At 45.4% G+C, this 24883-nt stretch overlaps 4 protein-coding genes across 5 annotated transcripts in view; all 4 read left to right on the top strand.

The window, feature by feature from the left end:
• The first annotated feature begins 149 nt into the window (after nt 1-149).
• Nucleotides 150-23013, top strand: LOC138979368 (hydroxyacid-oxoacid transhydrogenase, mitochondrial-like). 2 transcript variants are annotated; one of them, XR_011460003.1, is made up of 15 exons: nt 150-303; nt 970-1010; nt 4254-4306; nt 5276-5329; nt 6580-6734; nt 8735-8931; nt 9412-9489; nt 9626-9731; nt 13224-13376; nt 14024-14122; nt 15489-15567; nt 15875-15971; nt 16204-16361; nt 16615-17358; nt 17481-23013. XR_011460003.1 is itself a non-coding variant. In XM_070352076.1 (14 exons), exons 1-14 carry the CDS (start codon nt 257-259, stop codon nt 16696-16698), a joined length of 1401 nt encoding a protein of 466 aa, XP_070208177.1. In that variant the 5' UTR covers nt 150-256; the 3' UTR covers nt 16699-23013. The 2 variants fall into 2 exon arrangements, 1 of the variants encoding a protein (XP_070208177.1); XM_070352076.1 differs by having other exon boundaries at nt 16615-23013.
• A 179-nt stretch (nt 23014-23192) lies between these two features.
• On the top strand, nt 23193-23804 carry LOC138980756 (uncharacterized protein FLJ40521-like). Its single transcript, XM_070353656.1, has one exon. The coding sequence runs from the start codon at nt 23193-23195 to the stop codon at nt 23802-23804; it is 612 nt and encodes a 203-aa protein (XP_070209757.1).
• Nucleotides 23805-23827: 23 nt separating this feature from the next.
• Nucleotides 23828-24484, top strand: LOC138980755 (uncharacterized protein FLJ40521-like). The gene has a single exon (XM_070353655.1). It carries the CDS (start codon nt 23828-23830, stop codon nt 24482-24484), a length of 657 nt encoding a protein of 218 aa, XP_070209756.1.
• A 23-nt stretch (nt 24485-24507) lies between these two features.
• LOC138980754 (uncharacterized protein FLJ40521-like) overlaps nt 24508-24883 on the top strand; it is a 1569-nt gene continuing 1193 nt past the window's right edge. The window contains exon 1 of the mRNA XM_070353653.1: nt 24508-24883. This exon is cut by the window's right edge and continues 1193 nt beyond it. Within this exon, the coding sequence (XP_070209754.1) occupies nt 24508-24883 (376 nt within the window).

The raw sequence follows: 24883 nt of genomic DNA, 5'->3' as shown, positions 1-24883 counted from the left end.
CTTACACAATTACTAAAGCTTCAAGATGGAAAAGTTTACAGGAAAAGTTTAAGTCTACTTTTGTACAGTTTACGACATTCATAAATTAAGTTTATTGGGGATAAAAAGGTACAAGAAAAGTAGCCTGATTCCGATACAGGTACACCATGGTTTTACCCAGCCCGATCAACGTCCCTGACCTTTGCCCCTCGGAAAGCGAACAGAGCTGCGCCGTAGATTTTAAACTTTTCTGTTCATATTGTCATCTGATTCCAAAATGGCAGGACCAACTATTGGTGCTCTGCGCTCTCTAACAAAGACGTGGTGAGTTGGGAAAGGAAAAAAGTGGAGGAATTCATTGGTGGTGCTGTAACTCCAACACTTGTGTCAGGATGAAAATAATGAACATTTCAACCACAGGCGCTTGAATTATGGACATATGATAATGTGTCATGGTTGTTCTGAAAATCTACCAAAGCACGAAACTGAGTTTGCTTTTTCATTGCAAAACTGGGCGTCAGAGGTTCTATGAACTATGCAGATTATGCCAATTTGAATTTGTATCTTCAGTATTAAACAAAAATTAGAACAATTTGATATCACTGTTAGTGTTACTGTTAGTGTTAAGTAAGTGAGCCCGTAGAATGTGTGTGTATGCATGCTTTCTTTTTATAAATGGAAAGGAAATTATAAATCTTCAAATTGTACTTGCTGTATGCACCCTGTGTCCTTATGTAGGACATGTGTCTCAGTGGAAACACCTGCGTGGAGGGGTTTTGCAGCCAGCGCAGCAAAGAGAAAGAGGGAACATTTTCTTGGAGTTTAAGTTTAAGTTTGCAGCAAGCACTATAATTATGTTTCTAGACTGTACGTTAAATATGCCTGTATGGAGAATAAGCTGGGTAGTGGGTATGGGTTGATTGATATTCTAAGAGGGAAAATCGGCATTGTCTAATAAATTATGACTTCTACTTTTCTCTTTTTTTCCAGGAAAAATTGCTTGCCACTGTCTTCATCTGCTGCTCGTTGTGGTAAGATTAAGGGCCAGTAACTCTTGTATTCATTGCAAGGGTTACTTGATACAGGGGAACCACCTTGCATGACCTTCACAAATCTGTGAAAATAAGGGAGGGAGTCTTAAAATGGAGGCAAATTGACAGAGGCTTACGTAATACTATTGTATTTGGTGTTTGTTGGATAGAGAGAGTCAGGCTATGGCACTGCGGGAAAGTGTAGAGTGCAACATGTACTCTTATGTTGGCAGCTCCAGTCTAGGCGCAGTCACAGCACGCGCCAAAAGGAGGTGTGGCTTAGCTGGCCGTTTGTGCAGTAACCATGTCGGTATCAATTAAGCTCCACCGCCGCTTCGGTCCCAGTGTGTTATTTTGACCTGCCATGCTGCAGGTCAAGAACTTTCCCCCCGTCGGTAGCAGACTATCAAGTTTCCAAACGCTGACAACTCCGAAGACTCTGGAGAGAATTTCTCTATGCTGCAGAGGTTTGATGTACAGATTTCCCTGTGTCACTGCTCAAACCAGACCCGTTTTTACGTAGAGGGGGGAATCGAGACGAGGGTCGTGGTGTGTGTGTGTGTGTGTGTGTGTGTGTGTGTGTGTGTGTCTGTGTGTGTCTGTGTGTGTCTGTGTGTGTCTGTGTGTGTGTGTGTAGAGCGATTCAGACTAAACTACTGGACCGATTTAATGAAATTTGACATGAGAGCTCCTGAGTATGATATCCCCAGACATATTTTTCATTTTTTTGATAAATGTCTTTTATGACGTCATATCCGGCTTTTCGTGAAAGTTGAGGCGGCACTGTCACGCTCTCATTTTTAAACCAAATTGGTTGACATTTTGGTCAAGTAATCTTCGACGACGCCCGGACTTTGGTATTGCATTTCAGCTTACAAATTAATTAATGAGTTTGCTCATTAAAGTTGTCATTAAAATCGATTTTTCGCAAACAGATTTAAAATTGATTGCATCGTATTCTTCATGACATTCTGAATCTAAAAATACATACATATGTCATGTTTACTCTTAAAATGTGATCACAATTAACGAAAATAGATTAATTAGTCTTACGATTAAAATTTAAGAAATCGATCCAAAAATGATCTTATCTTATTCTTTATCGTTTCCTGATTCCAAAAACGTATAGATATGATAGGTTGTATTCAAAACAAGCTCAGAAAGTTAACAAGAATACAGAAAAGCGCGCTTTCCTGCTTAGCACAATACACTACCGCGCTATTCTGGCGTGTGCATATCACTGCGTTTTGCACGTGGGAGGTGAGCGGTTGAAAACGACGTTAAACACCAAATAAAGAAAGAAAGATTTACACCCAGTGTGTAAGAAAAACATTGAATGCATTGACATTTTTCACGACAGACAGATAACTACAGCCTTTACTTGTATATAGATTGATGTTTTTCCTTTTTATATTCCTTTTAAAATTGATAAATATTTGTAAACCCTTCTCGGAACAGCTTTCGCAATTCATGTCCACCCACAGGCGCCGGACTATTCTGAATAACAGCGACTGCTCAAAGACCAACAGCAGACAATGATGAACTCGAACTGCCTGGAATCTGTGTTGCCTGTATCATTGCAACTCGCCTGCATGATCACATTTCTGTATTTGTCATGTAAATTCTTACAACCCCGGATAGAAAAACAAAAACAAAAACAGAAAATGATGTCACACCTTAAAAAAACCCATGGCTTTAATTTAAATGTAGCAGCATTAACACTAAATGTTTGTTAAAATGCAGTAAAACTATTACATATCTGATTATTCTTGTTCACCTATTTCGTCTCTTCTACCCAAAGAGATATAGAATATTCTATTCTATATCTCTGTGCCAAGTCAAGTCAAGTGCGCGTATTGTATGTGCCTCTTGTTTTATGGACTGGGCAAAGGATCTGCGACTTCGGCTCTGAGTCAAGTTCCCATAGGCCGAGGGAAGTGTTTAATTAACCGTATCGAGCACACGCATATCTTGCATTCCGAACGCGTGTACTGGAGTGACTGACAGGAGCTCAAGTTCTCCCTCCCTTAAAAATAAGGGAGTCTGCCGCGATCGCGCCTGAACTGAGCTCAGACAATAGGATGAGCCAGGTCATAGGTCAGTTATGACAGGCTGCAGTCTTCTGTGTTCAATATTCATGGCCGTCATATCTTCAGGTCGGTGGCTGCCATGAAGTCCGCAGTCTTCTGTGTTCAATATTCATGGTCGTCATATCTTCAGGTCGGTGGCTGCCATGAAGTCCGCAGTCTTCTGTGTTCGATATTCATGGCCGTCATATCTTCAGGTCGGTGGCTGCCATGAAGTCCGCAGTCTTCTGTGTTCGATATTCATGGCCGTCATATCTTCAGGTCGGTGGCTGCCATGAAGTCGGCAGTCTTCTGTGTTCGATATTCATGGCCATCATATCTTCAGGTTGGTGGCTGCCATGAAGTCGGCAGTCTTCTGTGTTCGATATTCATGGCTGTCATATCTTCAGGTCGGTGGCTGCCATGAAGTCCATGAAGCATCAAATGTCTCACCTTCCACATAGTTGACAAGCATCAAATGTCTCACCTTCCACATAGTTGACAAGCATCAAATGTCTCACCTTCCACATAGTTGACAAGCATCAAATGTCTCACCTTCCACATAGTTGACAAGCATCAAATGTCGCACCTTCCACGTAGTTGACAAGCATCAAATGTCGCACCTTCCACATAGTTGACAAGCATCAAATGTCTCACCTTCCACATAGTTGACAAGCATCAAATGTCGCACCTTCCACATAGTTGACAAGCATCAAATGTCTCACCTTCCACATAGTTGACAAGCATCAAATGTCTCACCTTCCACATAGTTGACAAGCATCAAATGTCGCACCTTCCACATAGTTGACAAGCATCAAATGTCTCACCTTCCACATAGTTGACAATCATCAAATGTCGCACCTTCCACATAGTTGACAAGCATCAAATGTCGCACCTTCCACATAGTTGACAAGCATCAAATGTCTCACCTTCCACATAGTTGACAAGCATCAAATGTCTCACCTTCCACATAGTTGACAAGCATCAAATGTCTCACCTTCCACATAGTTGACAAGCATCAAATGTCGCACCTTCCACATAGTTGACAAGCATCAAATGTCGCACCTTCCACATAGTTGACAAGCATCAAATGTCTCACCTTCCACATAGTTGACAAGCATCAAATGTCTCACCTTCCACATAGACATTACTCATCTTGATTCATTTTTTTCTTCAGGAAATTTCTCCACATCGGCTAATCAAGATGCTTCAAAGGAATATGCGTATGAGGTGAGAGTTAACTTTACAATATCAACAATACCAATAAATGAATAGTGATGACCAATACGAACGATCAAGCCACTATAGTGGCTTTTAGAAATGTATTCATCTGAGAATTCCCACCGTGCAAGGAAAGCAATCTTGGTATGTTTCTAAGTGGAGGGACTCGTGGTCTCTATTACCCCATGTTAAAGCTTGGTATGTTTCTAAGTGGAGGGACTCGTGGTCTCTATTACCCCATGTTAAAGCTGGGACAGGTCTGAGACGGTGACCTTAACTCTTAATTGTTTTTCTGAGGAAAAGTACATGTGCCCTTTAGCATTATCCATGATGGTCAGGATAATGAGGCAAATTGCTGACAACAAGATCTAAGAAATTGTGTTGAAAAACCACTGTCGTCCTGTGATTTAAAGCCCCCTAGATCCGAGAGATTGATACAGCAAAGATGTTTATGATGATGTGTTTCTCAAGCCAGGTACTATTCTCATGATCGTTGCACTGGACGTTTTTTTTAGCAGGTTAGCTTTTTACTCCTCTGTCCTCCTGACCAAATAATTCAGAACACAGGAATGGAAACATACAACACCTGTTTAATATGATAACAGCAAATGACAATATTTTTTTCCCAAAGGCAGATGGCATGGTTAAACATTCAACATTCGCTATAACAATTTCTATTGACAATGACAGATGGCGTGTTCCAACATTTGTTATAACAATTTCTATTCACAATACCAGATGGCGTGTTCCAACATTCGTTATAACAATTTCTATTGACAATGTCAGTTGGCGTGTTCCAACATTCGTCATAACAATTTCTATTCACAACGACAGATGGCGTGTTCCAACATTCGTTATAACAATTTCTATTGACAATGACAGATGGCGTGTTCCAACATTCGTTATAACAATTTCTATTGACAATGACAGATGGCGTGTTCCAACATTCGTTATAACAATTTCTATTCACAATGACAGATGGCGTGTTCCAACATTCGTTACGGAGAAGGGGTCACACAAGAAGTGGGGCTGGTGAGTTTATTTTGTACTCACAGTCACATGCTCTGTCTCTGACTCGATGTATCTCTCTGTCTGTCTGTCTGTCTGTCTGTCTGTCTGTCTGTCTGTCTGTCTGTCTGTCTCTCTCTCTCTCTCTCTTTCTCTCTCTCTCTCTCTCTCTCTTTCTCTCTCTCTTTCTCTCTCTCTTTCTCTCTCTTCTTCTCTCTCTCTTCTCTCTCTCACACACATACACACATACACACACACACACACACACACACACACACGCACTCTCTATTCCACCCCCCCCACTCTCTGTCTTCATAGAGGGGGAATCGAGACAAGGGTCGTGGTGTGTGTGTGTCTGTGTGTGTGTGTGTAGAGCGATTCAGACCAAACTACTGGACCGATCTTTATGAAATTTGACATGAGAGTTCCTGGGAATGATATCCCCGGACGTGTTTTTCTTTTTTTCGATAAATACCTTCGATGACGTCATATCCGGCTTTTTGTAAAAGTTCAGTCACACCCTCATTTTTCAATCAAATTGATTGAAATTTTCGCCAAGCAATCTTCGACGAAGGCCGGACTTCGGTATTGCATTTCAGCTTGGTGGCTTAAAAATTAATTAATGACTTTGGTCATTAAAAATCTGAAAATTGTAAAAAAAAAAAAAAAATTTTAAACGATCCAAATTTACGTTTATCTTATTCTTCATCATTTTCTGATTCCAAAGACATAAAATATGTTATATTCGGATTAAAAACAAGCTCTGAAAATTAAAAATATTAAAAATTATTATTAAAATAAAATTTCCGAAATCGATTTAAAAACACTTTCATCTTATTCCTTGTCGGTTCCTGATTCCAAAAACATATAGATGTGATATGTTTGGATTAAAAACACGCTCAGAAAGTTAAAAAGAATAGAGATAAAGAAAAGCGTGCTAATCCTTCTCAGCGCAACTACTACTCCGCTCTTCTTGTCAATTTCACTGCCTGTGCATCGAGCGGTGGACTGACGATGCTACGAGTATACGCTCTTGCTGTAAAAATGCAGTGAGTTCCGTTTCATTCTGTGAGTTCGACAGCTTGACTAAACGTTGTAATTTCGCCTTACGCGACTTGTTCATTCTCTTCTTCTTGCTTGTTCTACTGGTGCTACAGGCACATGAATTCAAGCAAATTTCAACACCTTGTTTCTGTTTTAATTTTCTACTTTCATTTCATTACTTTACATTTCATGCAAAAAATGTCTGTTATTAATATTTTCATTTTTTACAGGACTGTAAAAACCTGAAGGCACGGAACGTGTGCGTGATGACGGACAAAACGCTGACTAAGCTGGATCCCGTCAAGGTCACCTTGGAGTCACTGGAGCGAGCTGAGGTTCCCTACAAGCTGTACGACAAGGTCCGCGTTGAGCCTTCAGACGAGAGGTACGTATGAATGCCCGGCAGCTCAGTTGGTAGAGCAATGGACTTGTGCTCTGTGGGTCACGAGTTGGTAGAGCAATGGACTTGTGCTCTGTGGGTCACGAGTTGGTAGAGCAATGGACTTGTGCTCTGTGGGTGACGAGTTGGTAGAGCAATGGACTTGTGCTCTGTGGGTCACGAGTTGGTAGAGCAATGGACTTGTGCTCTGTGGGTCACGAGTTGGTAGAGCAATGGACTTGTGCTCTGTGGGTCACGAGTTGGTAGAGCAATGGACTTGTGCTCTGTGGGTCACGAGTTGGTAGAGCAATGGACTTGTGCTCTGTGGGTCACGAGTTCGAATCCTGGTCGGGACAGACATGGTGTGTGAAGACTCAGAGATGGTATCCATGTTCCACCCCTGGGTCACCACTGTGGCTTCTAAAAGACCTGTCATTCTTCCATAAGTGCAGGTGGCTGATTACACCTAAACAAGCACACCTGGGTAGTGCGGCTCTGTTGCTGCTAGCTTTCCACTGGGAGGAAGCCACCCACATTTTCCAGCAACCTCACGACACTAAAGTAATGAAAATGAAAAAAAATGAAAAGGAGTTTGTGATGACTATTCTTTGCCCCATGCAATGATTACCGTAAAAGTCGACCTATAAGACGCACCTGGGTATAAGCCGCACCCCCCGATTTTTAAAAAAAAATCAGAAAAATCCATACACAAGCCGCTCCGGCATACAAGCCGCGCCTAGAAGCAAAGTTCAAGTCAAGAAACATCGAAAGTCAACGAAAAAAAAACACACACACACAAAAACGAACCGGCTAACTTGTCAGTTTTGCACTTTACTTTCAGCATCAGATGTTGAGTGATTCACAGAACTCTGGACTATCAAACTGTCCTCTCATCCTGCACACAGCACCTGTAGTTAGTTCTGTAAATCACTCAACATCTGATGCTGAAAATCCGCTGAAGTCGGACTCCTCAGTGTCGGAGATGAACAAGTTCAGAATGGCTTCTGGCACAGAGTCACCGGAAGTGTCACTCTCGGCCCCACTGTCAGTGGCTGTCGTGTTGTCTGTCGCGTCGTCTGCTCCAGTGATGATCTCAGCCTTTCTGAAGCCGTTGATGATCGTTGACTTTTTGACAGCATCCCAAGCTTTCAGGACCCACTGGCACACATCTGCAAAGGTTGCTCTACGCATGCAGCCAGTCTTTGTGAATGATTTCTCGCCAGCAGCAGCGCGATTGCCTTTTTCAACAGCCAAGTCTATGGCTGCAAGTTTGTAGGCTGCATCATAGGCCTGCCTCCGTGTTTTCGGCATCGTGGTTGTACGTTGCTTTGTTTTAGGAGATGTGCGTGTTGCTGTTCTCTGTAGTAGCAATGCGAAGTGATCGATCAAAACCGGTGTATGCCAACCCATTACTGTGTGAGTGTAAGTCATGCTTCAAACTTCCGGAAAGAAGGTGAGTGAGTGAATTGAGGTAAACACAGCTGATTCAAGGCCATTACACAGCGGCGATCCAACTTCCGGAAACTAGGTCACTGAGCGAAGTCGGATACACGCCACTGATTCAGAAAAAGTCATTCATAAGCCGCACCGCCTTATAAGCCGCAGGGGTCCATTTAGGAAAAAAAAGTCGCGGCTTATAGGTCGACTTTTACGGTAAGTGGTTGTTTTCAGATCTAAGAAATGTAAAGGGAATTAAATTATTTCAATATAAACCACAACGAGGGTATGTGAGTAGGCATCACGTTGCTGGTGAAAGGCTAGGGCTGTGGAGTAAAGATAGCGAGAAAACCACATTTTCTGACACGTGTGCATCAGGACAGGCAGTTTATGACAGACAAGGCTGATTCATCATAGATGACGTTGACTAACTGATTTGTTTGTTATAATTGAGAATTTGATTAGAAACTAGAAAAGAGCACAACTTTTTGACCTCTCTTTCTTCTTTTCCATTTCAATCTGTGGGTGTGTGACCATGGTAACGCGTGCTGTTTTCTATGTTGCTGCAGCTTCAAGCAAGCTATTCAGTTTGCCACGGACGGCAACTTCGACGTCTTTGTTGCGGTGGGCGGGGGGTCAGTGATGGACACGGCCAAAGCGGCCAATCTCTACTCGTCTAACCCGGCCGCGTCTTTCCTCGACTACGTCAACGCCCCCATCGGGAAGGGGAGACAAGTCACGCACGACGTCAAGCCTCTCATTGCGGGTAAATAACAGATTGCTGTTTTTCGCTTTTTGGTTTTTTGGGTGTTTTTTTGTTTTGTTGTTTGTATTGTTAACGGTTTGCTGCATAACATTTGATTGTACATTTCACATTTTTGTAGCAATTGTAGGTGGAATTTTTGTAATTCAATGTGGGCAGTTCATTTTTTGTTGAGTCAAACTGCTAAACTCTCAGACTTTCTCTTAAGTTGTTTTTTAACATTGATTAATTTCCACACCCCCCCCCCCCCCCCCCCCCAAAAAAAAAAAAAAAAAAAAAAAAAAAAAAAACCAACTACTAGATGTTCTTAAATTAGCATTATTAAGTTTGGCAGCCTCTGTTACAGAATTCAGTTAAGTATACAATTAGTTTAGCTCTGGAAGTACAGAATATCAAGTTTGTGTTCTGAGTTGTACGTCTTATGTTTGTTGCAATATCTTTAAAATACATGACTGATTTGTTTCCAATTCTGTGTTATTTCAGTCACAACTACAGCTGGCACTGGCAGCGAGACAACAGGCACAGCCGTGTTTGATTATGTCAAACTCAAGTCTAAAACTGGTGAGATTTTGTTTTTGTTTTTAAGCTAGCTTACTGATCTTGAGAACCAATTGCATTTTTAATCGATCTGTAGAGGTTACAGATTTGTTTTCTGTTTGTGGAGATTCTGTGTTCAAGAGTGTGTTTTGTTTGCCAGGTATCTCCAGCAGAGCATTGAGACCCTCGCTGGGCATTCTGGACCCCCTGCACCTGCGTACCTGCCCTGAGAGGGTCTCCGCTTATGCTGGCATTGACGTCTTGTGGTCAGTTAAAACATTGTGTTACCATGGAAACCTCCCTGACTTCTCCCGTTTTGACACCCTGATTTTTCTGTTGATAGCATCTGTAAATTCACCCCTATTTGACACCCTGATTTTTCTGTTGATAGCATCTGTAAATTCACCCCTATTTGACACCCTGATTTGTCTGTTGATAGCATCTGTAAATTCACCCCTATTTGACACCCTGATTTGTCTGTTGATAGCATCTGTAAATTCACCCCTATTTGACACCCTGATTTTTCTGTTGATAGCATCTGTAAATTGACCCCTATTTGACACCCTGATTTTTCTGTTGATAGCATCTGTAAATTCACCCCTATTTGACACCCTGATTTTTCTGTTGATAGCATCTGTAAATTCACCCCTATTTGACACCCTGATTTTTCTGTTGATAGCATCTGTAAATTCACCCCTATTTGACACCCTGATTTTTCTGTTGATAGCATCTGTAAATTCACCCCTATTTGACACCCTGATTTTTCTGTTGATAGCATCTGTAAATTCACCCCTATTTGAAGACTGCCTCCTTTTTGACACCTGTAGCACCATTCACAAGTCACCCTTGTTGGAATTCAACTTGTCCTCTCGTTTCTAATGCAAGCCTTTCTTTGCCAGAGGAGCAGAGTATATGTAGTTATGGTTTATTTGCATCATGTGATCTCTCATAGTCCTAGTACTGTTTACCTTTTTAGGGGAATCGAGACGAGGGTCGTGGTGTATGTGTGTGTGTGTGTGTGTGTGTGTGTGTGTGTGTGTCTGTCTGCCTGTGCGTGTGTGTGTGTAGAGCGATTCAGACCAAACTACTGGACCGATCTTTATGAAATTTGATATGAGAGTTCCTGGAAATGATATCCCCGGACGTTTGGATAATGGTGTTGTTGTTAGACCTGCACAGTGGCCTAGTGGATAATGGTGTTGTTGTTAGACCTGCACAGTGGCCTAGTGGATAATGGTGTTGTTGTTAGACCTGCACAGTGGCCTAGTGGATAATGGTGTTGTTAGACCTGCACAGTGGCCTAGTGGATAATGGTGTTGTTAGACCTGCACAGTGGCCTAGTGGATAATGGTGTTGTTGTTAGACCTGCACAGTGGCCTAGTGGATAATGGTGTTGTTAGACCTGCACAGTGGCCTAGTGGATAATGGTGTTAGACCTTCACAGTGGCCTGGTGGATAATGGTGTTGTTAGACCTGCACAGTGGCCTAGTGGATAATGGTGTTGTTAGACCTGCACAGTGGCCTAGTGGATAATGGTGTTGTTGTTAGACCTGCACAGTGGCCTGGTGGATAATGGTGTTGTTAGACCTGCACAGTGGCCTAGTGGATAATGGTGTTGTTAGACCTGCACAGTGGCCTGGTGGATAATGGTGTTGTTGTTAGACCTGCACAGTGGCCTGGTGGATAATGGTGTTGTTAGACCTGCACAGTGGCCTAGTGGATAATGGTGTTGTTGTTAGACCTGCACAGTGGCCTGGTGGATAATGGTGTTGTTAGACCTGCACAGTGGCCTGGTGGATAATGGTGTTGTTAGACCTGCACAGTGGCCTGGTGGATAATGGTGTTGTTAGACCTGCACAGTGGCCTAGTGGATAATGGTGTTGTTAGACCTGCACAGTGGCCTAGTGGATAATGGTGTTAGACCTGCACAGTGGCCTAGTGGATAATGGTGTTGTTAGACCTGCACAGTGGCCTAGTGGATAATGGTGTTGTTAGACCTGCACAGTGGCCTGGTGGATAATGGTGTTGTTAGACCTGCACAGTGGCCTAGTGGATAATGGTGTTGTTAGACCTGCACAGTGGCCTAGTGGATAATGGTGTTAGACCTGCACAGTGGCCTAGTGGATAATGGTGTTGTTAGACCTGCACAGTGGCCTAGTGGATAATGGTGTTGTTAGACCTGCACAGTGGCCTAGTGGATAATGGTGTTGTTAGACCTGCACAGTGGCCTAGTGGATAATGGTGTTAGACCTGCACAGTGGCCTGGTGGATAATGGTGTTGTTAGACCTGCACAGTGGCCTAGTGGATAATGGTGTTGTTGTTAGACCTGCACAGTGGCCTAGTGGATAATGGTGGTGTTGTTAGACCTGCACAGTGGCCTAGTGGATAATGGTGTTGTTAGACCTGCACAGTGGCCTAGTGGATAATGGTGTTAGACCTGCACAGTGGCCTAGTGGATAATGGTGTTGTTAGACCTGCACAGTGGCCTAGTGGATAATGGTGTTGTTAGACCTGCACAGTGGCCTGGTGGATAATGGTGTTGTTGTTAGACCTGCACAGTGGCCTAGTGGATAATGGTGTTGTTAGACCTGCACAGTGGCCTAGTGGATAATGGTGTTGTTAGACCTGCACAGTGGCCTAGTGGATAATGGTGTTGTTGTTAGACCTGCACAGTGGCCTAGTGGATAATGGTGTTAGACCTGCACAGTGGCCTGGTGGATAATGGTGTTGTTAGACCTGCACAGTGGCCTAGTGGATAATGGTGTTGTTAGACCTGCACAGTGGCCTGGTGGATAATGGTGTTGTTGTTAGACCTGCACAGTGGCCTAGTGGATAATGGTGTTAGACCTGCACAGTGGCCTGGTGGATAATGGTGTTGTTGTTAGACCTGCACAGTGGCCTAGTGGATAATGGTGTTGTTAGACCTGCACAGTGGCCTAGTGGATAATGGTGTTGTTGTTAGACCTGCACAGTGGCCTAGTGGATAATGTTGTTGTTAGACCTGCACAGTGGCCTGGTGGATAATGGTGTTGTTGTTAGACCTGCACAGTGGCCTAGTGGATAATGGTGTTGTTGTTAGACCTGCACAGTGGCCTAGTGGATAATGGTGTTGTTGTTAGACCTGCACAGTGGCCTAGTGGATAAGACGCTGGCCTCCCATGTGGAAGACTAAGTGTGCACAGAAAAGATTATGTACTCCATGTCAGAGTTCGGTGGGTTATAGAAACACGAAAATACACAGCATGCTTTTCCCGAAATTGCCGTTTGGCTGCCTAAATGGCCGGGCAAAAACAGTTATTCTCGTGGAAAATGTTGTAATTTCCGCCCATGAACAAAGCAGAAGTCTTGTTATTACTTTGTTTCCCTGTTTTCCCCTGCCATTTACACAGTCATACTACAGATTCCGGGGTTTTACTGTGTTCACAAATAGTATCTCCTGACATCCCTCACAAAAATGAATCCAAGCTGACCATGTCTTTCTGTCTGTGTGGTCAGCCATGCCATCGAGTCGTTCACAGCCAAGTCATACACTGACCATGTCTTTCTGTCTGTGTGGTCAGCCATGCCATCGAGTCCTTGACAGCCAAGTCATACACTGACCATGTCTTTCTGTCTGTGTGGTCAGCCATGCCATCGAGTCCTTGACAGCCAAGTCATACACTGACCATGTCTTTCTATCTGTGTGGTCAGCCATGCCATCGAGTCCTTGACAGCCAAGTCATACACTGACCATGTCTTTCTGTCTGTGTGTGGTCAGCCATGCTATCGAGTCCTTGACAGCCAAGCCGTACGCTGAGAGAGAGCCACGGCCGGACAACCCCAACCTGCGACCGGCCTATCAGGGCAACAACCCCATCAGTGACATCTGGTCCAAACACGCTCTGCGCGTCACTGCCAAGTACCTCAAGAGGTAAGTGTGTTATTGTGACGTCAGTGTGTTATTGTGACGTCAGTGTGTGACGTCAGTGTTGTTGTTGTAACGTCTGGTCCAAACACGCTCTGCGTGTCACTGTCAAGTATCTCAAGAGGTAAGCGTGTTGATATTAACAAAGAGAATGCTATGTGGCTTGCTGTGTCGTACCAGATTTACATGAGTTGAACTGCGAGCGAAAGCAAGCTTTTCAATATTCGAAAAAAGCAACGATCTGGTACCAGCAAGTCATGTAGTATTCTGTTTATCCTACATACTTACGTGTATTTTACTCAAAACGTCCCGCTTCTTTTGGAATCTTGATCTCTTCCAAAGCCTTGTGCAATCTTTCACGTCAAAGCAAGGGAATGTCACTTTAGAAAGTGTAGCGCGACGTGTTAGTTCTAAAAACTCACCAGGGGAAACAGCAGGTGCATAAGGTGTTGCATAATGACGTTGGTCTCGGTGAATAGCACTATAGAAGAATGTTTTGATATTATGATGGTCATAATGACGTTGGTCTCGGTGAATAGCACTATAGAAGAATGTTTTGATATTGTGATGGTCATAATGACGTTGGTCTCGGTGAATAGCACTATAGAAGAATGTTTTGATATTGTGATGGTCATTATTATGGTGCTTTACAGGGCCACGTACAATGCGGATGACATGGAGGCACGTTCCCAGATGCTGCTGGCTAGCTGCTTTGCTGGCATCGGCTTTGGTAACGCTGGCTGCCATCTGCCGTGAGTGTTTGTCAGATGATTTGTCTGCATGATAGTGAGTGTGCCCGTCTGACTCACTTCTTTGCTTGTCTCTCTGTCCGATCCGTCTCCCTTTTCTGTCTTTCTGTCTAATAGTCTCCTGTCCGCCCAGCCGACCTTCCCCTTGACCCTGCTTGTGACCTCGATGGTTGATGCCCCCGCAAGGGGCACGGTACTCTGTAAGCACCCAAAACCTCAAAGAGAGATAACTGGCGGAAACCTTCCTATTGTAGTCTCCTGTTCGCCCAGCCGACCTTCCCCTTGAGCCTGCTTGTGACCTCGATGTTTGATGCCCCCGCAAGGGGCTCGGTACTCTGTAGGCACCCAAAACCTCAGAGATAACTGGCGGAAACCTTCCTAATGTCTCTCTGTCTCCCTTTTCTGCCTGTCTTCATGTCTTTCTGTCTGTCTCCATGTCTTTCTGTCTGTCCATCTGTCTGTTAGTTCTGCTTGTCTGTTTTTCTGTGTCAGAACTCCAAGTTTCTGAGTCTTGAGATACAAGATTTGAACGCATCGGACCACTTCCTTGTTAAAAGTCCTGGCTTACTGTGTGTGTGTGTAGCTGTGAGGTGGACAAGAGAATGATGTTCATCTTGTGTTTCAGTCATGGGGTGTCCCACCCTGTCTCAGGCCGTACTGTGTGTGTGTGTGTAGCTGTGAGGTGGACAAGAGAATGATCTGCATCTTGTGTTTCAGTCATGGGGTGTCCTACCCTGTCTCAGGCCGTACTGTGTGTGTGTGTGTAGCTGTGAGGTGGACAAGAGAATGATCTGCATCTTGTGTTTCAGTCATGGGGTGTCCTACCCTGTCTCAGGCCGTACTGTGTTTGTGTGTGTAGCTGTGAGGTGGACAAGAGAATGATCTGCATCTTGTGTTTCAGTCATGGGGTGTCCTACCCTGTCTCAGGCCGTACTGTGTGTGTGTGTGTAGCTGTGAGGTGGACAAGAGAATGATCTGCATCTTGTGTTTCAGTCATGGGGTGTCCTACCCTGTCTCAGGCCGTACTGTGTGTGTGTGTGTAGCTGTGAGGTGGACAAGAGAATGATGTTCATCTTGTGTTTCAGTCATGGGGTGTCCTACCCTGTCTCAGGCCGTACTGTGTGTGTGTGTGTAGCTGTGAGGTGGACAAGAGAATGATGTTCATCATCTTGTGTTTCAGTCATGGGGTGTCCCACCCTGTCTCAGGCCGTACTGTGTGTGTGTGTGTAGCTGTGAGGTGGACAAGAGAATGATGTTCATCTTGTGTTTCAGTCATGGGGTGTCCCACCCTGTCTCAGGCCGTACTGTGTGTGTGTGTGTGTAGCTGTGAGGTGGACAAGAGAATGATGTTCATCATCTTGTGTTTCAGTCATGGAATGTCCTACCCCATCTCAGGCCTCGTGAAGAACTTTCACTCCAAGGATTACGACGATGATCACCCCATGGTGGTGAGTGTAATATGGAAACGATTCTTGTAAAACCAATGTGTGTGAACAAGATTGCATGATTTGCTTGTTTGTGTGAATGTGAATGTTGAGTTAGAGGCCCGGCCGCCCATTCTGCCTCGTTGAAACAGTTGGCCTCATCGTCTCAGATCTGGTCAGGCATTTACATGGGATAAGACCGTCCCTCCACTTGGTCACATACCAAAAGTGAAGAGCCTGGGTGCTGACTTGTCTAATACTGTACAGATATACTTACCAACTGTATTGTTCGTTTCACGGCGACTGTGTAAAAGTGATGTTGTGATTCCAGCCGCACGGTCTGTCGGTGATCATCACGGCACCGGCCGTCTTCACCTTCACGGCCCCCGCCTGTCCGGAGCGCCACCTGGAGGCCGCCGAGTGTCTGGGTAGGGACAACTCTTCTTCTTCTTAGTTGATGGGCTGAAACTCGCACGGTTTGTATGTATGACCGTTTTTACACCGCCATTTAGGCAGCCATATGCCGCTTTCGGGGGAGGAAGAACTGTCGATTTGTGTGGTGTGCTTGATGCTCTGTGCTTCACGACAGTGATATTGTTTTGGGGGAGCAGAATCGTGTGACATTTCCTTGACCTCACCCACTGTCTCGGTGTCTACCAGGTGCCGACATCAGTAACGCCAGGAAGGAGGATGCTGGGAAGATCCTGGCCGACGTTCTGCGTCAGATCATGCTGGACATCGACTGTCCCAACGGTCTGAGTGCCCTGGGCTACACCAGTGATGACGTACCTGCTCTAGTGGCTGGAGCTCTGCCTCAGGTGTGTGTGTGTGTGGGGGGGTTAGGTAGTCAAAGTTATAGAAAGACAAAGACAGCTAAACGGATAGAGAGACTGTCTTCCTGTGGAATTAGATTTTTGAGGAAACCTCCAACACGCTTTTTATACCCAAAATGAACTCATGCTTTATTTTTCTATTTTATTAAATCGATAAATTGTTTTTAAATCCTGACTTTAATTTGTTTGTTTTGTTCCTTTTTAAATCCTGACTTTATTTATTTATTTATTTTTTCAGCACCGCGTTGTGAAGCTGTCGCCCAGACCGACGCGTGAGGAGGACTTTGCCCACATGTTGGAGAGCTCTATGACGGTGTACTGAACGGTCACTGCAACACGCACACAGTCTGCAGCTGAAGGATGCAGACCCACACCTGCTTACAGTCCCAGGTTGCTCAAGTGCTACCCGTCATGAAGACTAAATCTTTTGCAGCAGATCTGACACAATTGTCCCAGCAATCAAGGCTTTAAAATAATCAGGTGGTGGATGAGATGGGGGTAGGGCAGATTTAGACGAGTCAGACATTTGCTCAAGTAACATTTAATTTTGAAAATATGATTTTTGTTTGCACTGTATTTTTGGACTAGGAATATCAGAGGGAATATAATATGTGGGATAGTAAGAACAATTGGTGTATTGTGAATTTCTGTAGCTGTTGTTGTTCCTCCGTGTAGGAAGTAAATGTGTTTGCAGGTGTTGGGCATAAATTACAGACACACTCCTTCCCAGGTCACTTCCCAGGTCACTTCCCAGGTCACTTCCCAGGTCACTTCCCAAGTTTTGTCGACCGTCTGAGATATGGCCAGGCTTTGACTTGCGGTGAGACCATCACTCCACTTGGAAGCTACCAACAATCAGTATGCTGACGGCTTACTATTGTCCGTAGCAATTTGTTGATGAATTAATTTCTAAAAAGCGGCTGATGGCTTTCACGAAACGAATTCATCAACAAATTGTAAATGTGCACAGAGATCACCAGAGGTGTTGAATATTGGTACGTGACCAAGTGGAGGGGTGGTCGTATTCCATGTTAAAGCCAGAGGTGTTGAATATTGGTATGTGACCAAGTGGAGGGGTGGTCGTATTCCATGTTAAAGCCAGAGGTGTTGAATATTGGTATGTGACCAAGTGGAGGGGTGGTCGTATTCCATGTTTAAAGCCAGGCCAGATCTGAGACAGTGAGCCGTGTACGTGTGCATGAATGAAGCTAAACACTGATGTTTAGTGACTGATGGGTGCTTAATCAATCAATCAATCAATGAGTCTTATATCGCGCATATTCCGTGGGTACAGTTCTAGGCGCTCTGCAGTGATGCCGTGTGAGATGAAATTTTATACGGCCAGTAGATTGCAGCCATTTCGGCGCATATTTACCTTTCACGGCCTATTATTCCAAGTCACACGGGTATAGGTAGACAATTATTAACTGTGCCTAAGCAATTTTGCCAGGAAAGACCCTTTTGTCAATCGTGGGATCTTTAACGTGCACACCCAATGTAGTGTACATGCGGGGGTAGAATGCTTTAGGGTTAAATGAATTGGTGCTTTTGTGGGAAGTCCAGCACAGGCCTTTTGGAAGCATTATGATTTAATAGACTCGTGTGCATCTGTGTTGTGCCAATATATATATCTGATTATAGGATTTATTGAATGTGCAATCCTGTGGCAATATCTTGTCTTGCTTTGTCAGAAATTAAATGTTCCCACAACTTACATATCTTGATTTTTGATTCATTACTGTGGCAATGATGTGCATTTACAAATATGCCGAGGATCCTGAATGTGTCTGTTCTCATGAGAAATTGTTGACTTTTGCATTGTTTACCTGCAGTATTTTGATTTGACTAATCAGCTTATTTCCAAAAGTATGATGAAGCTCATTGCTTTGTTGCTAAGAGCATTCTGCTTAATGTGTGTGTCTGTGTGAGAGAGAGAGAGGGAGAGAAATAAAAGAAGATAGAAAGAGAGGATTTCTCGACACCTATCAGACATAGTACCTGTGTCTTTGTGCCTTTCTGATAACCTGTATAGTAATCAATACAAGAAATATCACTGAAATAGAGAACTGCCAATTTAGAAAATATTTTCAGAATTCGTATTCAGTGCTCAGTGTTTTCTGACGCAAATCTTGTGATTCTTTTTTATGTGCAATCTGATCATTGTTGGACTATGAATTTCTTACCGATTGTTCAAATAAAGATGATGATGTTGATATATGATTTGTTTTGTATGAATAATGAGAATGGTGTTCTTCTTCTTCTTCTTCTTGGCGTTCGCAGAGGTTACACAATCAGTCCAGCACTGGTGATAAATGTTGTCGTTTTCTCCAACTCCTGTCGACTGCCGTATAGTTTGGTCTGCAAGGGAGTTGGTGACGGCCACACTTCTTTTCGTTCCTCATCTAGTAAGGGACATCGCTGTAAGATGTGTTCCGCTGTTTGGTCCTCTTGACCGCAGGCACAGGTTGGTGATGGCGCCAGCTTGAACTTTCGGTTCATGTGAGCATTGAGCCTGTTGTGGCCAGTACGCAGCCTGATGAGGTTGACTTGCTGCTCTCTGGACATTGTGTGGTAGTCATCTCTGTTTGTCCTTGGCCTCATCAATGCCTTGATGATTGTCTTCTGCTCACTAAAGCTGACACTGTTTTCAGGTTGGTCTTCCACGGCTCCTTCTTTTGCCAGCTCATCTGCCCTTTCATTTCCTGGTATCCCACAGTGTGCTGGTATCCACTGGAGGACAACTCTTCTGGTTTGTCTGACCATCTGTAATGCTTTGGCCAGCTGTGGGAGTTTGTCGTTCTCTAGGGCCTGAAGGACTGAAAGGGCGTCCGAGAGGAAGACAACTTGGTAGCAAGGGTCTGCGGAGTCCTGAACGAAGGAGGCGGCCTGCATGAGAGCTTCTGCTTCTGCTTTATAGTTTGTGCAGTGTTTGCCAGTGGCAACGCTGGATGTAGCTGTATGTCCCCCAGGGAACTGGATGAGAATGCCTGCACCTCCATTGAGCACGGCGTTAGTTGCTGATCCATCGGTGTATACATGGATCCACGCCTCTTTTGGGTACTGTTCGTCGATCAGGGCTAAGGTGAGTGCCTGTCGAGCTGTGTCATTCTGATCTTCTCCTGAGGTAACATGTGGAACACTGGTGCAGATCTGGATGCCTGGTTTCTCTGTTGCCTTGGGGGTTTCCTCTTCTTCTTGAGTCAGAGGTAGAGTGTTCTGCGGAAGGACTTCCCTGTACTGTCGGGAAAGTCTCTTGCTCTCGTGTACAAAACTGCTCCGTTTAAGCCGGTTCTTGGTGAGGTTGCTCAGTCTGTGCTTCATGGGGTGGTCGGGTAGGCACTTGAGCTTCTCGGCCTGTACCATAGTCTTGGCTTCTCTTCTCTGACAGAGGGGTTGGATGGTGGTAAGCTTCTCCATTTCCTTGATGGGCGTAGATTTCATTGCACCAGTGATGAGTCGGAGGGCCTGGTTTTGCACACGGTCAAGGGTCTGCAGGTTTGTCTTGGCTGAGGTTGACCACGCTGTGGAGCCGTACTCGAGGTGGGGTCTGATTGTTCCCTGGTATACTGTCTTCAGTATCTTCTCGTTCGCTCCCCAGGTGGTACCTGCCAGCTTCCTGAGTATGGCTAGCTTGCGCCGGGCCTTCGTCTCTGCCTGTGCAATGTGTGGTTTCCAGGTCTGCCGCCTATCAAAGGTGACACCAAGGTACGTTGCTTCTTCATCCTCTCTCAGAGGAGTTCCACCAAGCCTAATGGTTCCGGCTTTCTGCTTTGGCGACAGTGTGAATAGGGTGGTGGAGGATTTCTCCTTGTTGATGGAGACGCACCAATCTTCTGCCCATGCGTTCAGCCTATCTGCCGCTTGCTGCATTCTGTAGGTGGCAGTACTTGCGTGCTCCTCCTTGCACCAGATCACAAGGTCGTCTGCGTAGAGAGCAGCTTTGATCCCCTTGGGCATCTCAGACACCAGATCGTCGATGAAGAGAAGGAAGAGTGTGGGGGAGAGGACTCCGCCCTGAGGGACGCCATGACGAAGGAGGAACTTCTTGCTTTTGGTCTGGTCGACGTTAACTCTTGCCCTGCGGTTATAGAGGTAAGAGCGAATCCACTGGTACATGTTGCTGGACACGCCTTTCCTCAGCAGTTTTACAAGGAGTCCATCTTTCCAGACCTTGTCAAAGGCCTTCTGAAGATCTATCCAGGTGACGAAGACCAGCTTCTGTTCCTGAAAGGCATCTTCAACTTCTTGCGCCAGGTAAGTGACCTGATCTTCAGTGCTGCGGAACTGTCGGAATCCAGCTTGCTCAGGGGCGAGGAGGTTCCTGGATTCCAGGTACCACCTGAGGCGCTCGTTCACAATTCTCTCCAGGGTCTTCACAACACAGCTGGTGAGGCTGATTGGGCGATAGCTGGTGGCCTTCTTTGGATCCTTCCCTTTTTTTAAGATGGGGATCATGATCGCTTCTCGCCAGAGTTGTGGTAGCGATCCTTCTTGCCAGCTGCTGTTGAAGACCTCGAGTAGCTTGTTCTCTGCTGCACTACCAAGGTGGGTTAGCATCTCGTTGGTGATGCCGTCTGGGCCAGGGGACTTCTTCGCCTTTGACTTTTTCAGAGCTGAGTGCAGCTCGTGGAGTGTGAGTGGTTGACTCATGGCGTCCACTGTCGACTGTCTGGCAGGTCTCTCTCTTTTCTCTCTTCTTGCTTCTCTCTGTTTCTCGGGGCTAACATGGAGGTTGCTCTCAGCTGCATAGCTTTCAGCAAATTGGTTGGCAGCATGCTTTCCAGTTAGCACCTTCCCGTTCTCTTCTAATGTGATCTTTCCTCTGCTGGTGTTCTCATCATTCAACTGCTTAGTGAGCCTCCAGAGCTTTCTGCCATCCTTCTCAAGGTTCAGAGAGCTTGTTTTCTCTTGCCAGCTTCTCCGTCTTGCCTGTAGCTTCTTTTTGAGAAATTTGGCTTTGGCTTCCTGGAGGCGGATGTTGTTGTTTTGTGACGGGTTGACTTCTGCTTCCCTTCTGGCGTCTGCCAGATCATCATCCAGTTCCTGCAATTCATTGCTCCAGTAGGGCTTATAGTCTCTCCTGGCACCCCTGGGAATGGACTCACGCGCTGCTCTGAGGATGCTAATGTTGAAGTCCTTCGCCACCATGTTGATGTCTCGACCCTCGACTCTGATGTCTTTGGTGAGTTCGCTGGTGCGGTGTCTAAAGAGGAACCAGTTCGCTCTTTTGTAGTTCCACCGTGGGAAGGAAGCTTCAGTGCAGGACTCCATGCCCAGGGTCAAAAAGACTGGCCGATGGTCACTTCCACCTAGCTGTTCTCCGACCTCTCTGCTGGTTAGCTGGTGCATGTCTTCCGTGCAGAAGGCTAGGTCAGGAGTTGATGTAGTGTGCCATCTTCTGGAGTAGAATGTAGGGCAGTCAAAGGGACTGTTCAAAAGGATGAGACCTTTGTCGTCCTGCCAGTTCTCCACCTCTTCTCCTCTCCGATCCAGGTGGTCATATCCCCAACTCTGTGAATGACTGTTGAAGTCACCCACCACGATGAAGTTGGAGGCCTTTGCAGGGATCGTGTCGAGGGCGAGGTGTCTATCATTGGGGCAGTAGAAGTTGACAAGATGGAATTCTGATGTCTTCGTCTGGATTCGAATCACCTGATATTCGGAGTCCTCCATGTGCGTTTCTATCAAACAGGCATTGATGTTGTTCCTGATGAGGGTCAGGATTCCTCCTTTGCTTCGGTCTGTTCTGTCGGACCTAAGGCATTGGTAGCCTCTCACTTTGAAGGACTTTTGGGGTGTCAGGTGCGTCTCCTGAATACAGCAGATGTTGATGTTCTTCTCATGCAGGATATGCTCCAACTCTGTCTTCTTGTTCAGGATACTTTCTGCGTTCCAGTGCATGACCTGAAAAGGTCGCTGCTGACTGGGTTTCTTCCTGGTTGTGGTGGTGCCAGTCACTTTCCTCCCGCGTCCCCTGGCGTGACAAGACGGACGGGAGGGACCTCCAGTAGTTGGGGCTGGGTCCCTTTGAGGCATGGGACCCGACGCTGCTCCACCCTGGGGGGTCCTCAATGGGCGAGCGCCATTTCCATCTGTGCTGGTTGATTGTGTCATCATTTGCGTAAGTGCGTGTACCCGTGGTTTGTTAGAATGCGCCGTGCGGCCCGGGTCCTCCGTCTTCAGCATTCGGGGTTTTCTGTCGGGGTTACCTCACCCTTAGCTCATGGCCCGTACGTCCTACCCTGAGAGCACAGGGGGGAGGATTTTCCGGGATCCCACCCGGAGCCAGTTTGGTCCGCGGCCGCAAGCGGCTGATCTCCATATCTGAAGACCGTTCCCCTATCCGCCACCCGGGGACGCGCTGGGTTGGGGGTGGTCGCCCCACTGAAAATCCCACACTGGGTTAAGAAAGATCAGCCTGTCCCAGGAGAATGGTGTTGATATATGATGTGTTCAGTGTTCTTCTATTGCTAATGGGGGAATACATCGATTTGTTAAGTGTGTCTCATTTTGATTGAAATCATGTTAATCAGACATTGCAGGACAATAAGTCACAGTCATTATTCAGGTTCTGCTGACAATTATATACATGTATGCAAGATTTATTGAGAAAGGAAATAAATATTCATATATTTCACTGATGATATTTGTGTGTGTGTGTGTTAGTGCATGTGTGTGTTTGTTAGTGTGTGTGTTTGTATGAGTGTACGTGTGTGTGTAAGCATAAACATGTATTTGCTAGCATGCAAATATATTAATCAAAAGTAAAAAAAAGTTAGAAAAAAATGGGAACAGGCTTGAATATTATCACCGGGAATGGTGCAACAAGGGACACAACTATGCACAGAAACCTGCACATCAAGGGACACAACTATGCACAGAAACCTGCACATCAAGGGGGACAACTATGCACAGAAACCTGCACATCAAGGGGGACAACTATGCACAGAAACCTGCACATCAAGGGGGACAACTATGTACAGAAACCTGCACACCAAGGGGGACAACTATGCACAGAAACCTGCACATCAAGGGACACAACTATACACAGAAACCTGCACAACAAGGGGGACAACTATACACAGAAACCTGCACATCAAGGGACACAACTATACACAGAAACCTGCACATCAAGGGACACAACTATACACAGAAACCTGCACATCAAGGGGGACAACTATACACAGAAACCTGCACATCAAGGGACACAACTATGCACAGAAACCTGCACATCAAGGGGGACAACTATACACAGTCACCTGCACATCAAGGGGGACAACTATACACAGAAACCTGCACATCAAGGGACACAACTATGCACAGAAACCTGCACAACAAGGGGGACAACTATGCACAGAAACCTGCACATCAAGGAACACAACTATGCACAGTAACCTGCACATCAAGGGGGACAACTATGCACAGTAACCTGCACAACAAGGGGGACAACTATGCACAGAAACCTGCACAACAAGGGGGACAACTATGCACAGAAACCTGCACATCAAGGGACACAACTATACACAGAAACCTGCACATCAAGGGACACAACTATGCACAGAAACCTGCACATCAAGGGGGACAACTATGCACAGAAACCTGCACATCAAGGGGGACAACTATGCACAGTAACCTGCACATCAAGGGGGACAACTATGCACAGTAACCTGCACATCAAGGGGGACAACTATACACAGAAACCTGCACATCAAGGGACACAACTATACACAGAAACCTGCACATCAAGGGACACAACTATACACAGAAACCTGCACATCAAGGGACACAACTATACACAGAAACCTGCACATCAAGGGACACAACTATACACAGAAACCTGCACATCAAGGGACACAACTATACACAGAAACCTGCACATCAAGGGGGACAACTATACACAGAAACCTGCACATCAAGGGACACAACTATACACAGAAACCTGCACAACAAGGGACACAACTATACACAGAAACCTGCACATCAAGGGGGACAACTATACACAGAAACCTGCACATCAAGGGGGACAACTATACACAGAAACCTGCACATCAAGGGACACAACTATGCACAGAAACCTGCACATCAAGGGGGACAACTATGCACAGTAACCTGCACATCAAGGGGGACAACTATGTACAGAAACCTGCACATCAAGGGACACAACTATACACAGAAACCTGCACATCAAGGGGGACAACTATACACAGAAACCTGCACATCAAGGGACACAACTATACACAGAAACCTGCACAACAAGGGACACAACTATACACAGAAACCTGCACAACAAGGGGGACAACTATACACAGAAACCTGCACATCAAGGGGGACAACTATACACAGAAACCTGCACATCAAGGGACACAACTATGCACAGAAACCTGCACATCAAGGGGGACAACTATACACAGAAACCTGCACATCAAGGGACACAACTATGCACAGAAACCTGCACAACAAGGGACACAACTATACACAGAAACCTGCACATCAAGGGGGACAACTAT

The sequence above is a fragment of the Littorina saxatilis genome, linkage group LG11 (assembly GCF_037325665.1).
Source record: "Littorina saxatilis isolate snail1 linkage group LG11, US_GU_Lsax_2.0, whole genome shotgun sequence".
Taxonomy (NCBI): domain Eukaryota; kingdom Metazoa; phylum Mollusca; class Gastropoda; order Littorinimorpha; family Littorinidae; genus Littorina; species Littorina saxatilis.
The sequence above is the reverse complement of the archived record's forward strand: the minus strand, read 5'-3'. Positions and strand labels throughout refer to the sequence as shown.